General features: G+C 30.9%; 2 protein-coding genes across 2 annotated transcripts in view; one reads left to right on the top strand and one right to left on the bottom strand.

The window, feature by feature from the left end:
• Positions 1–16,503, bottom strand: part of LOC140436455 (uncharacterized) — a 29,953-nt gene extending 13,450 nt beyond the window's left edge. Inside the window, exons 1-7 of the mRNA XM_072525292.1 lie at positions 16,150–16,503; positions 15,903–16,068; positions 15,559–15,800; positions 14,511–14,706; positions 13,550–13,728; positions 10,864–11,187; positions 3,759–4,107 (exon numbers count right to left, since the gene is read on the bottom strand). Of these exons, the coding sequence (XP_072381393.1) occupies positions 3,759–4,107; positions 10,864–11,187; positions 13,550–13,728; positions 14,511–14,706; positions 15,559–15,800; positions 15,903–16,068; positions 16,150–16,290 (1,597 nt within the window). The 5' untranslated portion in view covers positions 16,291–16,503. The remainder of the gene's footprint in view (positions 1–3,758; positions 4,108–10,863; positions 11,188–13,549; positions 13,729–14,510; positions 14,707–15,558; positions 15,801–15,902; positions 16,069–16,149) is intronic.
• A 234-nt stretch (positions 16,504–16,737) lies between these two features.
• LOC140435494 (uncharacterized) lies at positions 16,738–17,482 on the top strand. Its single transcript, XM_072524229.1, has one exon. The coding sequence runs from the start codon at positions 16,859–16,861 to the stop codon at positions 17,432–17,434; it is 576 nt and encodes a 191-aa protein (XP_072380330.1). The 5' UTR covers positions 16,738–16,858; the 3' UTR covers positions 17,435–17,482.
• The last annotated feature ends 175 nt before the right edge of the window (positions 17,483–17,657 follow it).

Genomic DNA, 17,657 nt, shown 5'->3' with positions numbered 1-17,657 from the left:
CTACGCTCTTAAACGAAACAAAGAAATTACTAAAATGCTCAAACTAAAAATTGTTGGAAACATAATTAGACCGATAATTGGGAAAATCTTAAAATTACAACAGAACAAGACTTCAAAATTGCAAAAACATGGTTGCAAATAAACAAACTTACATTAAATTATGAAAAAACTAAATAGGTACTCACCTACTTTTTGCTATATACAAAAGTTGTCTGCCAATTTTTAATTCGTTAAATATAAATAAAAAAGATCAAATATATGGATCGAAGTACATAACATATTTAGGAGTTTTAAATGGGAACTACAAATAAAAAATATTAAAACTTTATTTGTTGCATATCTCAATATTTAGTGACATTTTTGTGACTTAATCAGGAGAAAACTGTAAATTTATTAAGATTAGATATTGACAAAAGTTAAATATTTCATTACTTACAATATACTTAGAATATACTAATACTCTTATAGTTGTAAGTAATAAAGTATTATTTATAAATACAGAAAAAGTTCTTTGTTTAAAATTTGTTCTGTTAAAAATTTGTAGTGCCAAAGTGTGGATAGAAGCTTGCAGACGAGAACATTTGTTATTCAAAATGGATTCACTTTATAATAATTATAGGATTTGTGAACTGCATTTTGAAGATAATGTTATTGTAAAAGGAAATAGAAGAAAAACATTGGCGCATGACGCAGTACCTTCAATGATCTTTGTTATTTATATTTAACGAATTAAAAATTGGCAGACAACTTTTGTATATAGCAAAAAGTAGATGAGTACCTATTTAGTTTTTTCATAATTTAATGTAAGTTTGTTTATTTGCAACCATGTTTTTGCAATTTTGAAGTCTTGTTCTGTTGTAATTTTAAGATTTTTAGTAATTTCTTTGTTTCGTTTAAGAGCATAGGCGCAAAATTTCGGGCCAATGCTTTTTAAATACAATCATTTTTTTCGAATCCTGAGAAAACTAACAAATATTTTTGAAAAATTTAAACACAGAATGAAAGATTACATTATTACCGAGGGCCGAAAGTCCGTTAGAATAAACAAAAAGTTTTTTTGAATGAGATATTTGAAATTAAAAATCACACTAAATTTTCTCTTTTTTTTTTAACCCCTATAACTTATTAAAATAAACATTATAGAAGTTTTCAGGGACTTTCGGCCCTCAGTAATAATGTAGTCTTTCATTCTGCGTTTAAATTTTTCAAAAATACTTATTAGTTTTTTCAGGATTCGAAAAAAATGAATGCATTTAAAAAACATTGGCCCGAAATTTTGCGCCTACGCTTTTAAGAATTTATATTGTGTGATATGCCCACTGACTATTAATTTTCTGGTTGTTAGCTGTCATTGGCGGCTTGGCCACGTAACTTCAAAGGACTGTCGCTTCTCTGTGTTCGGTTGTTCTCTGGTTATATCTTTAAGTCAAGTTGAGCTATCCATTTAAGGCTTGCAGGCGTAGTTTTGAAAAAGTCTTTTGGGTCCCCTCGATATGCCCTCAATTCACATGTCTCCACTATGTGTTGGATGGTTTGATCTGGAGCTCCACAGTCGCAGCTGGAGGTAGGCTGTTTTCCCCATTTATGTAGGTTGTGTGCGCATACTACATGTCCCGTTCTAATTCGGTTTAGGCTCTTCCATATGTTTCGTGGCTGGTCGAAGCCATCAGGCTTTTGGACTGGGTCAATAAGGTTGGATACTTTAGGTGGGGCTTCCTCAGTCCACAGTGTGCGCCATCTGGAGGTAACATTGAAACCATCTGCTGTTAGCTGTTGGGCTGTTCTTATGGGTGGTTTTCTGGATGGGAGTCTGCTGCTTTTTGGGGGTTTGCTGCTAAACTCGGGATGTCTTCATGGATGGTAGTTGCAAGTTGCTATTTACTTTCGTATACTCCGTTATCAAGGCGTTTTGTCTTCGTAGAGTAGGCGGAGGAATATGGCTAAGAATCGGAAGCCAATATAGTGGGGTAGTCTTGATGCAGCCGCTAATCATTCTCATTGCTATATTAAGCTGCGTATCAACTATTTTCACATGACGACTATTTAGCAAGACCGGTGCACAGTACTCTGCCACAGAATAAACCAAACTTAGCACAAATGTTCGTAGTGTATCCGCAGATGCGCCCCAGTTGGTACCACAAAGATTCTGGATAAGGTTATTTCTACTACTTATTTTTTGTGTAGTTATTTGTAGATGTTTTTTAAACGAGAGAGTCCTGTCCAAGGTAACCCCCAGATATTTTGGGTAGGGTTGGTAGGGTAGTGCTACATTTCTCATTTTGACCTCTAATTTTTGGTTTGTCTGTTTGTTATTGAGGTGAAAACAGCTTACCTCAGTTTTATTTAAGTTGGGTATCAGGCGCCATTTTGTGAAATATTCATATAGTTTGTTTGAGGTCGTTTGTCAGCACGTTTTGAGTAATTTCAAACTGTTTGTGTTGTACTGCTATTGCTAGGTCGTCAGCGTAGCCAAACTTTCTTCCATCAGTGTCAGGTAGGTCCGATATATATAAGTTGAAAAGCATCGGAGCAAGGACTGATCCTTGGGGTAGTCCATTATTTAATTTCCTCTGTTTGCTTATGTCATTACCGTGGATTACCTGGAAGTATCGATCAAAGAGCATGTTGTTTATTAGTTGCAATAGTCTTTGGCATGACATTAGTTTGGTTAGTTTATAGAGGAGTCCCTCCTTCCATACTGTGTCGTAGGCAGCTGTCAAATCCACAAAGACTACAGCCGTCTTTTGTTCCTTTTGGAAGCCTGCTTCTATATGCGTAGTTAGACTTAGGATCTGATCTGCGCAGCTTCGATTAGGTATGAAACCTGCTTGTTCGAGTGGGATATTTTCAAGAATTTGTGGGCCTATTCGGTTTAGGATAAGTCGTTCCAGCAGTTTATAGCAGCAACTGAGAAGTGTTATAGGATGGTAGCTTTCAACTTTATCGTCGGGTTTATTGACTTCTATAGACTTCTCGACACATGTTGTACCAGTCGCATAGTCTCCCCGTTAATTTCATTACTGTGTCAAAATCGAGTTCCAAAATGAACATGAACATCAACTCCAAAATTTCACATAAAGTTAACTTGCAGTTACTTTTTCTATGTTAGTAGGTGAAATGAAAAAACGGTTGCCATGTCTAACTGGTATCCTCTCCTTGGGCAGCGGAGAACTAGTCTATATTCATCACCCCGACCTCGTCTCCGCTTTTCTTCCATTTCTGCCCCACATCGGTGGCACGACCCAGCGTCTTCGGCATTTTGTAATAAACCGTTCACTTGTAGAAATGCTACTGCCTCTGCTTCGCTCGAAATGACAGTTCCATACAACTCTTTTAGCAGAATTTTGTTTGCAACTAAATCAATCTTCAATTTAGGGCTCATTTTATACCAAAATAGGTCAATAAAAGTTTTGATATTAGCACAACATAATTGACCAGTAATGAGTGTATCATAATTTCCCTAATTCATTTTTGCATTCCTAATTGACCAGTAATGATTTTGTAATAGTTTCTCTAATTTGTTTTCATTCAGAATCAGTTAAACTGCCGTAGATCGCATATTAGACGGTAGACCGCATACCGAACCGGCACCGACCATTTTTATGTTAGAGTTCTATTGGTAAATAAATAAGAGAGGACAACAATCAGTATCTTAGGATTCTCATGGCAGCTGTGTTTTTTTTTAGATTATTTTAGTAGACTACTTAGAAAAGAATAACGCTATAAATGCAAGTATTATTCAGAATAAATATTTTTACCTGTATGGATTTTCATATGCATCCTCATCTGCGACGATGTAGTAAAGTTTTTTCCGCATACGTCGCAACAATACGGCTTTTCTCCCGTATGTATCCTTTTGTGTTCTATCAAATTCCCGCTTTGTGAGAAAGTTTTATGACAAAATTCGCATTCGTACGGTTTGATACCGTCGTGTCCGCGCTGGTGCACAGCCAATGAGGTTTTGTGGGTGAACTTATGGCCGCATTCCGTACATTCGTACTTCTTTTCGCCCGAGTGAATCTTTTGGTGATTCACTAGATAACTTATTGATTTAAAAGCGGCGTTGCAGATTTGACAAATGTACGGCCTCTTGTCGCTGTGAACCATCTAAAACAAAAATATTTACTATTTATAATATGCTAGCATGTGAATTTTGTTTTTATGGTTGAATATTGTTAAAATCAATAAAAAATAATCATAACTAATAATAAAACATTATTAGACCCACTCTAAAAATTTCACACAACTAAAAGTTTTTTTTTTATTTTAAGTGTATTAATGTTTCTTCGCAGTGATACCAAGGTGCTGAATGAGTTGCATAACAGTCAGTGAATCATCATCATCGAGCAAAAAGACAAAAGAGGGAATCTAATCGTTATGAAAAGGCGACCAAAAAAGTGGCCTCTGATGGCGGACATATCCGGAAATGCGAATGCGCCAAATTTAAATTTTCCGACACTTATTAACAGTAGCTATAAAATAGTTTTCAGAATGTGTCTTAGACGAGAAAATTTTAATTAAATATTAACGATAACAGTCTAAAATGTGAAACAATTGTTAAAAAACTTCAATATAAATAAGATTTCATGTGACAGTTGGGACAAATAATAACATAACCCAACTAAATTTGATTTCTTAAACAAGGAAAGACTCCCTTTCCTTGTTTAATTTGGCCTCTCAAGATGGCACTTCCTGTCTAACAATATTTTTGCCCCCACTACCTTTACATTCCCTCTTTTGTCTTTTTGCTCGATGATCATCATGCTATATAATTTATTTTTTTTATAACGTATACAGTGGAACTTGGTTATAGCGTCAATCAGTGGCGGTTTTTGGGGGTAGGCAGGATAGGCCGGGCCTACCCAATAATTTTAAGAGCTTTAAAATTGAAAAACATAATTCAAAAATTATGTTAATGCATGTAAATAACTTTTAAATGTACTAAATCACTCAATACATTAGCGTCCGTTAAAACAACTATGTTATTATATTACCACAGAAAACATCGAATCGTATTCAGGCATTTTAAATATCATTAATAGGTCCGATCGGAACTGGCCTACCCCGCTCACATAAGATCCCCGTACAAAAAGTTAAGCAGCTTGTCGGACAACGATTTATATTGTCGTGTATATGCTTGCTGTTTAGGCACCAGACGATCGGGCCTATGCCGACCATCGTTGTCACTTGTAACGTAATTATCGAATTGTAATATAAATTTTCTTTTAAATTATGATAAAAAAATATGTAACATAATCTATAATTGTAACATATTTTTAAACAAACAACACAATTGCAAACAAGTGCACGGTTGCCCAAATAAATTTAAAAAAATTCGTAAAATTCGAAGAAAAAAAATCACATTTGCGTGATTTCTATATCGCCTGATTGTATGCAACTTATATATGTGAGATTGTTTTATAACTGATACATAAAAATGAGTTTTTATGACGCTTTACCAGGTTGCAGTAATAGTAATGTTGATAGTGAGTGTTTAGACATTGTTGTTTCACTATTGGAATCGCCATTATCTAGAAGAAATGAAATTGATAGAAAAAAAATTATTATAAATAAAAGGCCTTCTCCAACATTGCGTATTGACCAAAAAGATGGGAAAAAGGTGCGTACTTTTAATTGCTCTTGGTATTGATGTACAAATGGTTGTCTGGAAATATTACGAAAAACAGACTATATTGTTGGCCGTGTTTGTTATTTTCTAATAAGAAATGTGTACCTATAGAATTGTGAAGGATACTTTGATTTAAAAAATATGTCTGCCTTCTTAAAAAAACATTGTAGTTGCAACGAACATTTAAGTAATTTCCTGCCCTTTAAGGATGTACAGAAGAGAGTGTTTTCTGTTAGCGATTTGCTGGATGAAAAATCAAAAATCGCAAAAATTAGATACAACGCAGAAGTTAAAATGAACGGAGAAATCATTAAAAAATTAGTTAGGGGGTCATGGCCCCGTGACCCCCCTCTGGATCCGTCACTGATTACGCATAGCTATATGTAATTTGCTGGCTTGGCCTACCCAAAATTTTACCACACCAGCCGCCACTGGCGTCAATGAAGGGTCCAGTAAAAAATGATGCTATATCAGAGTGGCGCTATAAAAGAGGCAGAAAAAAATGAAATTTTAAGGAGGAAAAATTTTATTACAGCTGCATTTGTATCATTTACAAATTCTTTGGTATATTAATTCCTTGAGATATATAATATATATATATATATATATATATATATATATATATATATATATATATATATATTAATATATATATATATTAATATATATATATATATATATATATATATATATATATATATTAATTTATATTTAAATGGGAATAAGCCACAATTAAAGGTTAAAATACGTTTATTGACGTTTCACTTTCCACTTCGGAAATCGTTCTCAAAATACAAACATTAGTTTGTATTTTGAGAACGATTTCCGAAGTGGAAATTGAAACGTCAATAAACGTATTTTAACCTTTAATTGTGGCTTATTCCCATTTAAATATAAATTAATTTAAAATGCCACAAGAAAATAGCTTCAGAACAATATATATATATATATATATATATATATATATATATATATATATATATATATATATATATATATATATATATATATATATTGTTATGATATGTAAAATCGAGAAAAATATTGGTTTGTTGAAAATATTTCAAAGTTCAAAAAACATTAAAATAATTCAGAAAGTATAACCAACAAACATTTCGAAGAAGGAAAGTTATTAAATTCTTGGATTACCTGTACTAAACAAAATGTAAGCTATGCATAAATTATTTCTTTGTTATACTTGAGTGACCCGCATAATTTTAAGTGAAATCCAAAGACAATTGAACCGGGTTTTCCAAATACATTAATGCAGTGATTAAAGACAATAGAAGAGATTTTAGAAACAGGTTTTTGTTAGTTTTTAAGAATTATAGAAAAATATTATTTGTAAATAAGTTTTAGGAAATTTTATAATTATAGGTAAAAATTTGTTTGTTATCGAAATGAAAAAATGGGGGAATTGTGACGAGTTTTGATTGGCGGAGATTGAAAAAGGTGGGATAGATATGTAGGAATGAAAGTTTAGCTAGATTTAGGAGAGAGAAAAGATAATCAGTTGGTTTTCCAAGTCTGTAAGACGAACAGTGATTGTTCTCTGGCGGTTCCCGAGAAGTAGCAAGCAGTAGTGTTGAATGTTAGTGAGTTTTTTGTGGAGTTAGTGTATCTGACAGAAGCTGAAGCAGCAAAATATTGTAAGTCATATTTTTCTACTTATATTCCAAGAGTCACTGTTCAGGCCAACGAGAGATTCAGTTTATCGTAAAGAGAAGATAATCCAAAGAGTCATTTTTCACTCGGGCCAACGAGAGATTCAGTTTATCGAGAGGAGAAAGGCTATCATAATTTGAATGATTTGTGCTTTTGAAAGAGATCATTAAGGACGATATACTTGCAACAATCTGTTGTAAGATTGCTGATTACATAGGGAGCGGTTGAGAGGAGATAATATAGTCTACAAGGAACAAGGATTTGGACCACTCATCATCAGAGAGAGATATTTTTGTTTTCTGCAGTTTTTTCTTTTATTGATAACACAATTTTTACACTTAATTTAGAAAGGATATAAATATTTTGATTAGGAGAGTTAGAATAGTTTGGAATTTTGAGATTTCAATTAATATTGTTTGTACCATTAATTTTGATTGTTCACGTGCGTAGAACAAAATTTTGAGAATCATTATATGAGATTTGTTTATTGAAAACTTTTGAGTGTGAAGTATTTCATTAATTTTATTTAAATATATAGTGTTAGATCATATGTGTTTTTTATTATTCCGGTATTCTTTGGACCTTACCTTTCACATCTAATAGCATAGATATTGAAGCACGAATTTAACCCTGAGATAAAAGAATTAAAAATTGTGATAGAGTCATAATCATATCATTTAAATAATTTTAATTAATCAAAAAATTAATTAGCTAATTATTGCTTGGCGCACCAAGACTTTAAATATCACAATAATATATATATATATATATATATATATATATATATATATATATATATATATATATTGAAATCCCCTCACATATGAATTAAAATAACGAAGAATGTTTTATATGTTTCTCAGTTCCTATCTTACAAGTTAAAATACGCAAAAAGTATTTTCAATTCCTCTTAGCGTCGCCAAGTAATATAAACACGTTTTTAAAAGTTTGTTTATGTAAAATAGATGTGTATTTTCTAGGCATTTCTTTTAATGTTTTATTCGAAGTCGCCTTTCAATTTTTGTGCGTCGAAGAAATAGGATATTTTACGTTTCCGTTCTCGTTGTGTTTGTCACAGGCTCAAATTCTTCGATAATTTTCTTTTGATTTGAAGCGCTCGATACTGCGTTTTCAAATTAATAATTTGCGTTTTAATTCCCGTCAAGTGTTTTGTTTATTCCAAGTTGTGCGAGTGAATTTTATTTAAAAGATAATTGCTGTCCTGATTCTCACTTGAGTCGCTGTGAGAGACAGTCGGCTTAGATGTGGATCCAAATTTATTCGTCAAATTTGAAATGTTTCTTTGTTTTTTCGTCTTATGCTATGGAAGATTAGTTGTTTTGCAGTTAATTGTGCAGTACGTGTTACGTTACGTGCAATAGTTCCAGTTAGTTTTGTAAAAATGTGCAGCTGATTTGTTTCTTCCTCACCTATGTTTGTCCCCGGCTGATCAACGTTCCAGACCATTGAAGCAGTTTTTTTGTTCATATTCAGAGATTTCCCATCCAGTTCTACCCAGAAATTTTAATAAATCCAGTTCCCGACCCCAGACATGCAAAGTGAAATTTAGTGAAATTTAAGGTAACTTTTTGTGTTAAAATTTGAAGTAAAAATAAACAGTTTAAAATAAAAATTGCTTTCATTAAAATATAAAAATTGTAATATTTAAAATTGTAAATGATAGGTTTTGACTTTAGCTATCATTTTAACTTTTCTGTTTTAAATTTAATATTAACATATGACAGCTCGCTTTATTATTTTCGATATCAATTTGTTTTGTTTTTTTTTTTTAAAGGTTAACCTCTATTGCAATAACAATTTTTTGGTAAGTTTATGTAATATCATGAATGTGTTGCTTGTGTGAATCCATTTCAAAAGGCAAAAGAAATAATAAATTAGACTTACTCACAATCAATTTAATTTAACTAATCAGACGACCGGTTTCGCTTTCTATAATATGCAAAGCATCTTCAGGTCACGATACAAAGTTAAATAAATGATGCCGGTACTCTATTAATTGTTGGTTGAAAGAACATGGTTCAAACTATCTTGTATTGTTGATTGGAGAACTCAAGTCAACTATTGTAATTGTTTAACAGTAAACAGGGAAGTTCTTGAGGAAACAGATTTTATCCAATGAAGTAGAGATAGGTAAATGTAATTGTTTGTTTGATGAAAGTAATGTTCTATACCATTAAGGCTGTTTTAGCAGTTCAAGCCAACTGCGATTTGAAATGGGCGTATCACTTACTTTTCTACACTGCTTACGCGAGACCATCTTTACTCAGTGCCGCCGGCCGACGGGTAGTTTAATGACAACAAATACATTATTCTCCATTCAAATTAGTTTTAACACGAACTAACTGACCGTACGTTCATGAGATTTGACGTCACGAAGGCGATAACGATGAAACTAAGCCCAATGATGAGTAACACGTTTCACTATTAGATTTCAGTCTTTTTTAGCAATTTTCTTTAAATTTGGAACACGCTTTTCTCGATTATTACTGGACACAGAAAGGTGAAACAAAAATTAACGATTACAGAAAAAAAAAAACTCTTTCGAGTGATGGGCGTAAAAAGTTTGGTTATAATAGAACGTTAAACAGTATATTCCAATTTTTCAACAGAAGTTTCAAAAAAATAAAAAAAGTAAAACCATCAGTTTAAAGGCAACATAATTTCGAATAACGTGTCCAAATTTCGAGACATTTTGTCAGTAAATAACAGAGAAAACACTGTCCCTAGGTTTTGATGCACCGATAAAACAGCCTTAAGTTTTTTAAAAGTTATTTATTTTTATTCTGGAGATATATTTATGAAATGTGTGTTATTTATTGAGATTTTTATTTTTGTTTTGGAAGGTGACAGTTGTAAGACAATGAATAAGAATAGATGTACAAATTGTGTGGGTGTGCAATTAGATTAGCTTGTAATTATCAAATTTCTTTGATAGAGTGATCTTGTAATATGTGGCAAATGGATGTAAAGTTCACTATATAAAGTTAAAAATTAAAATTGAGACACTTTAAGACACACAGAAAACACTTAAAAACACTTAAAAAAACGGGGGGACGAAACAGACATTAAGTTTAAAAAGGGGGAGGATTTGGAAGAACTACATCTCTTACTTGGAGAAAATGTGTTTTCTAGTTTTAAGAAACGGCAGGAGTTGTGGAAAAACAAGCCGTGGATCTTGCACCAGGATAACGCACCTGCCCATAACGCGTTGTCTGTGAAGCGTTATTTAGCCGCTAGAGGCATTATAGTGCTCTGGAAATGGAGCGAAAAACGGCGGAGCTCCTAAAAGCTCTAACAAAAGAAGACTTAACATTTTTAGACGTAATTTTCAAAGTGGTAAATAAAAACCATAATGAAATGTACATGATAGACAAAAGTGGACAAAAAAATGCTACAATATTATTAATTTATCAAATAAACATAATAGCCTTCACATTATTCTTCTGCGATATTTGAATTGCTACCATGTTATTGCACATATCATGTATATAATTATTACTTATATAATAAATATAAATTAAAATTATTTCATAGAATATACAACTTACCTGGTGTTTCTGCAACAGCATCCGATGTCTAAACTGTTTATTACATATAATACAAACGAACCTCTTATTGTTGTGTTCGGCCTCTTTGTGATATAACAAGCTGCTGGGATGGTGTAAAACTTTACCACAAATATTGCAAGTATAATTTTTTGTTTTATTACAGTCAGTTAAATGTAGTTCTAGTAATTCTTGTGAAGGAAACGATACATTGCATTTATTACAAACATTTTTATTTTCATCTGAGTCGTGAAGATTGTTATTGTCCAATGAAAATTCATCGATTTTGTTTCCGGGACCTTCAATCGTGTCAAACTCTAAAGTAACCTAAAATATAATAATTTTACTAAAAAAAGACAGATCTAACATGTACACATGACCTATGACTAGAGCAGCCTAGGTATCAGTTCTCTTAGAACATCTAGAAGAAGCTAATCTGAATTGACAATGGCAAATTGTATATATAAATACTCGAGCTGTATATTTATGTGATTCCAGGACCTACTTAGTTAAATCTCACATATATATGTATATAATATATATATATATATATATATATATATATATATATATATATATATATATATATATATATATATATATATATATATATGATTCCTATAGACAGGTAAAAAAGAATATAATAAGAAACTAATAACAAAACGATCAAAGCTATATGAAAACAGGATGTCTGAAGCTGCCAACAAAAATAAATGCATGTGGCAAATTGTTAGTGAAATTAATGGTCAATTAAAAAGTGTAAATTCAATAAAAGTAGAGGGTAGTCCTCAAGAGATTGCTGATAAATACATGATCCACTTAAATACTACTTTAAATAACACTTTATCTCAATTACAATACATTGAATATAAAGACAACATTGCAAGTAACATAAATTCAGTGTTTGTCGCACCTGTGACAGAAACTGAAATTATGGATATAACTAAAAATTTAAAAAACAAAATGAGTTGTGGAATTGATGAAATACCCACTAAAATCCTTAAACTTTGTATAAAGGAGATAGTGAATCCTCTCACTACAATCATAAATAATTCACTAAAATCTGGTGTATTTCCTGAATGCCTGAAAACTGCCATAGTAACACCTGTTTACAAAAAGGGTGATCCTAAATTAATTAATAACTATAGACCAATTAGCCTTATATGTTCCTTTTCAAAAATCTTAGAAATGACTATGTATAGGCGGATAACAGAATTTTTAACAAAATGTCATATTATTAGTGCAAATCAGCATGGTTATCAACAGGGAAAATCAACTCAGACTGCGATTTTTCAATTTGTCTGGGATATTTTGAAATGTACTGAGATTGGTCATATGGCTTTGGGTCTCTTTTTGGACCTATCAAAGGCATATGACTGTTTAGTGCATGACCTATTATTTGATAAATTGGAGAAATATGGTATACGTGGACCAGCATTGAACTGGTTTAAGTCCTACTTGGCAAATAGGAGACATTTAGTAAAAATACATAAAAACACTGAAATAGGCATCTCATCTGAAAGCACTATCAATATTGGAGTACCACAAGGAAGTGTGATTGGTCCTTTACTGTTTGTGATCTATATCAATGATCTTCATGGTCTAGTGGCTAATACTACTTCCAGCATAACAAATTATGCAGATGATACAAACATTTTAGTCAGTGGTAAAGACATGTCTGTTCTAAGCGTTAATGCTAGTTTAGAGTTCCAGAAAGCTAAAGACTGGTTTTCTATGAATAGGTTGGTTTTAAATCAAAATAAAACAGATCTTCTTTTGTTTAAGACAAATTATGCACATTCAGATATGCCAAACAGTATTATTGTAAATAATGACACTTTAAATATTAGCAGCAGTACCAAATTTTTAGGATTATATATTGACAGTTTTTTATGTTGGGATAAACATGTTGACCAGTTACATATGTCTTTGAGTAAAGTGATTTACAGCTTTAGAGTTCTAAAAAAATACATGAATAGTAACTCATTAAAAACAGTGTATCATGCTAATTTTGAAGCAAAATTTAGATATGGTCTAATAAATTTTGGCCACAGTAGGGACATAAATAATATATTTCTGGTTCAGAAAAAAATAATCAGAGTTATGTTTGATTTAAAAAGTAGGGAATCATGTAAAGGGCATTTTAGGAGTAATAATATTTTAACAGTTTACGCTGTATTTATTCAAGAATGCTTACTGTTTCTATATAAGAATAAAATACTCTTTAGGAACTTTGAGCCCAATAGTATAGTAAATACCAGGTTATATAATTATAAAATTCCAATACACAGGTTAAGTATAACAGAAAAAAACGCTCTTTATTGCTGCATCAAATTGTTTAATAAACTGCCTGAACCTATCAAAAGGGAGGAAAGATTAAGTTTGTATAAACATCAAATATTTAAATTACTGGTAGCTCTTGAGCCATATTCTGTGGAGGACTATTTGTATATGTAACGGTTAGGAATAAGTAAATAATATTTTCGTTTGTGACACTGTTTTTTTTAAATAATTTTATGTTCACGGAATGTATATTATTTTCTAAAAATAAAGATATTGTTATGTTATGTTATGTTATGTTATATATATATATATATATATATATATATATATATATATATATATATATATATATATATATATATAGAAAGAGATAATCTCAGAGTATATATTAAAATGTTTTATTTACCTGTTCTATTGACTCTTCTGTAGTATTGCATGGATCTTCGAGACTAGTCTCCAGTTGCACTGTGTTCAGATCCTCATTTTCATGGGATTGTACATGAAGGTCAAAATGCACTTTATTTATGTACTCTTTAGAACAAATATCGCACTTATAAACAACCATTTCAACTTTTTTATGAATAACTGTAAGACAAAGGTTACATTAAGGAAAAATGTAGTAAAGTGATTTTATAGAATTTTTTTATTTAAATTTGTGTCTTGACTAATCTAGTCATTGAAACTGGTAAAATTTCCCTTATCATTTGCTTCTTAAAAATAGCATTCCGATTACTATTTATTTGCAGATGTTTGTTTCCTCAGCAACTTATTTTGTATGCTGTCAGCCATCTCATTCTCAAGAATACCTAGATGTGATAAAGTGCAGATCAGGGATTTTCTATCCATTCATATTCATCATGTATATTTTGGATGATTGGGTTTTCATATAAAGATTTTTTATTAAATATATAGATGATATAGAATCTGTACAGACCTCTGATGTTTAATAGTTTGCTGTTAAAGATTTGATAGATTGCAGACAGTTCTCCATTATATACACTACATGTATTTAGCAGTAAAAACATTTTTATAATGTGTGTACCAACTCTACTATTTACTTAAAATCACCCTTTCTCACCCTTTCCTTAAAATCCATTAAGTATGGTAGTATTTTTTTTAATATCTATCCATTGATATGATTGGCCCAAATATGGGCTTAACATTGAGCCATAATCTAATCTCACTTATAAAATTTATCAGTTTCTCCTAAATCTGCCATGATACTAGTTATTTCATTGTATCTACCTTCCACAATTTTCAGATACTCACAAATAGCTTAGTTTTCATTCAATACCCACAACATTTCTCTCAAAGCACTACTGCATAAAAACACTGAGTAGTAATAACAAGAGTTAGTGACTACTTACTTGCTTTTCGTTTGGATCTTGGTTTATTAAGAAAAACTGGTGTATCTAAATCTTCTCCACATTCTCCTTCTGTTCTGCCAATAATTAATTCAGTTATATTAAATTTTGGTTGTTCTACTTTTAATATTGTTTCCATTGAAGTATTTCTTTCATCAATTACACCTTCTTTTTTAAGTATATCATCTAATTCTTTGCCCTAAAATGTTTATTTTAAGAGAATTGCCAAAAAATTAAAATAAAATAATAATTGTTTAAAAAAAGTCACAAACAGGAAGGAAAAAAACTATAGAAATGATATTAGTAATACTATTGTTAAGTAATACCTTGAAACACAAATGGTATTTTGAGATATTTATTTAATATGACATTTTTTTGGTGGTATAAGTATGCCAATACCATCTCCTGGTTTAACTCTACTGATATATTCTGCATTATAACCAATGCAGTTAAAATATTATTCGCTCTAACCAGGTTTCAGCAATAATCAATTAATCGATTTGAATTTCAATTGTTATTGCTGTTTGCAACGGAATTTCAATATAAAATAGGTGGATTATAAGAATATTTTTGACGAATCACATCCTTAATAAAGTTAATAAGTACTAACAAGTTGTAAAAACTGATGGGAGAAATCTAAAAAAATATGAATAAGCAATTATGAACACAAGCACTAAGTAAAACATTGTTGATGAAATTAATTACTATTTAACTGGGAATAAGCCACAATTAAAGGTTAAAATACGTTTATTGACGTTTCAATTTCCACTTCGGAAAAGTGGAAATTGAAACGTCAATAAACGTATTTTAACCTTTAATTGTGGCTTATTCCCAGTTAAATAGTAATTAATTTAAAATGCCACAAGAAAATAGCTTCAGAACAATATTGTTGATGAAATTCACAGAACTCATAGAAATCTATAAATAGCAATGAAAAACACTGATATTTGGACATATGTGAAAGCAGAAAAATGCTATTCTATAAAAAAAATTTGCTATCATGGAAACATAATCTATGGCAAATATCTATTAATTAAAAAAAAATCCATACTTGTACAACTCCTTGATATCTAGCAGGTGCTCTAATTCTCCTTTTTCGCCTTCCATCTGCTCCAACTTCTTCAATCTCCTCCTCTTTTTCATCATGTTTAATCTCTATTTCCTGATTGCTTAGTCCTTCCTCAGGAACAGTTTTTTTAGCTGGTCTACCTCGTTTCCTTTTCGGTCTTTCCAGCCCTTCCGCCTGTAACCTCAGGGCATTATCTACTGCATAAAGAGGATAACTGATTGAAGCTAAAAGATAGAATGGAATAATCAGAAATATTTTGACTTCCAGTTTAGAACAAATTTTTTAAAACTTAATATATACGAATATACTATGTAATATTCCCTTACAGAAAATATCAACTGTTTGTTTTTGTAACATTTCTTGTTGTTTCTTGTACATTTCCCTTAACTTTGCTTGTCCTTCCACTATCAAGTCTAAAAACAATTTTGTAGATTCCAGCTGAATGTGACATCCTGGACAAATATATTTTGGAAATTTAGTGTCCATTTCAACCTGAAAAGAGAAATTTTTATTTAAACTTCCCCAACTACTTAAAGGATCAAGTTGAATTCTAAACTTGACAGTTTTACTTACTTCTACAGGTAAATATTTATTTATTAATTGTTGTAAATTTGAACTATTTTCGTCTGGTGTAAATAAGTCTATGCCATGCTCGTTAGTTTCAGCACAAAGCCTGCAAAAATTTGAATCGGATAACAAAGTCAAAACCTCCATTTTTGTTTAAAAAAAAGATTCATTCCAAAATATTCAGCTTTTCATCCCGTAAAAATGGCTAACATTTCTCATCCCGTTGAGCAATCTGCAATTTTTATATTTTTTAAACAAATTATTATAATAAATTTTTAATTAATTAATCAATAATACATTACAATATTTCAATACACTTCTATATAAATCACTTTTTACTAATTAAGTATTAAGAAAAATTAATGGTAGTTATAAATCCGACGTTTGTAAGTATACGAATAAATGGCCTTTAATATATTTACAAAAAAGCCAATATGACCTTCATTTTGATGGAATAGGTCGTAGGTAAAGGATGGTTATCGGTTCACAATTTAATGTTAAGTATGAAGGTGACACAAATTGACAAACAATTTTATTGTTATTAATTTATTTCTTTTAAGGGTGATATTGGTTCTTAATCACACTTAATATTTTGGGTATTCAAATCAATTATTCTTATGTGTGACGTTGATCTGTCATGACATATTTGCTATAACGTATACCTAATCATATTATATCTATTAAATTTGTAAACTTTAAAGTTTTTATCTTAAAAATGGCCCAACCATTTGGAGCAAAGAAAAATAAACTAAAAAAGGCTGAACCATTTGAAAATGAAGCTAAGGAGCTATTTCCCCCCGAAGAAATTGAAAAGTATAAACTTTTCTTCGATGAAAACTTTAATCTCGCAACTAAAAAAGAACCAGCAGATAGAATGAAAATTAAAGAACTTGGAATTGTTCTTCGTAGCTTAAAATTATATCCTACTGAGGCGGAATTAATGGATATGATGGAGGAAATGGATCCAGAAAATACAGGTTTTTTAGCGTTCTTTCCTTTGCTTATACTTATTCATCGAAAAATGGAATCCACTAACGAGGATGAGATTTTTCAAGCATTTAAAGTATTCGATGAAGACCAAGACGGAATTATACTGTTAGAAGAGTTGAGACAAGGTCTGTGTAAGGTGGGAGAAAAATTAAGTTTATTAGAATGGAAGGAATTGGAGAAACAAACATTGAAAGCAGCTAAAGCCGAGGAATTAGAGGGAGCTTTTCAATATGAACAGTTTATTAATAAAATGACCGCTGAACCAAAAAAGAAAAAAGGAAAAAAGGGAAAGAAAACTTAATAATATACAAATTGTATTATATTTTATTTTAATAAATCTTTGGATACATCCTCCATTTTCATAAAATATGATACCTAGTTAATATAAAAATACGAAAAGAAAATAATTTCAGAATTGTATTGTATTAAGGATTGTTTTGGTGTATTGCTTTTTGCACTGTTTTTATCAGAAGTAATTTCATATTTTTATTACAAATTTCGTAATTAATTTCTGAAGATTTATT

This window comes from Diabrotica undecimpunctata, chromosome 3 (genome assembly GCF_040954645.1).
Source record: "Diabrotica undecimpunctata isolate CICGRU chromosome 3, icDiaUnde3, whole genome shotgun sequence".
In the NCBI taxonomy this organism is placed as follows: Eukaryota; Metazoa; Arthropoda; class Insecta; order Coleoptera; family Chrysomelidae; genus Diabrotica; species Diabrotica undecimpunctata.
The sequence above is the reverse complement of the archived record's forward strand: the minus strand, read 5'-3'. Positions and strand labels throughout refer to the sequence as shown.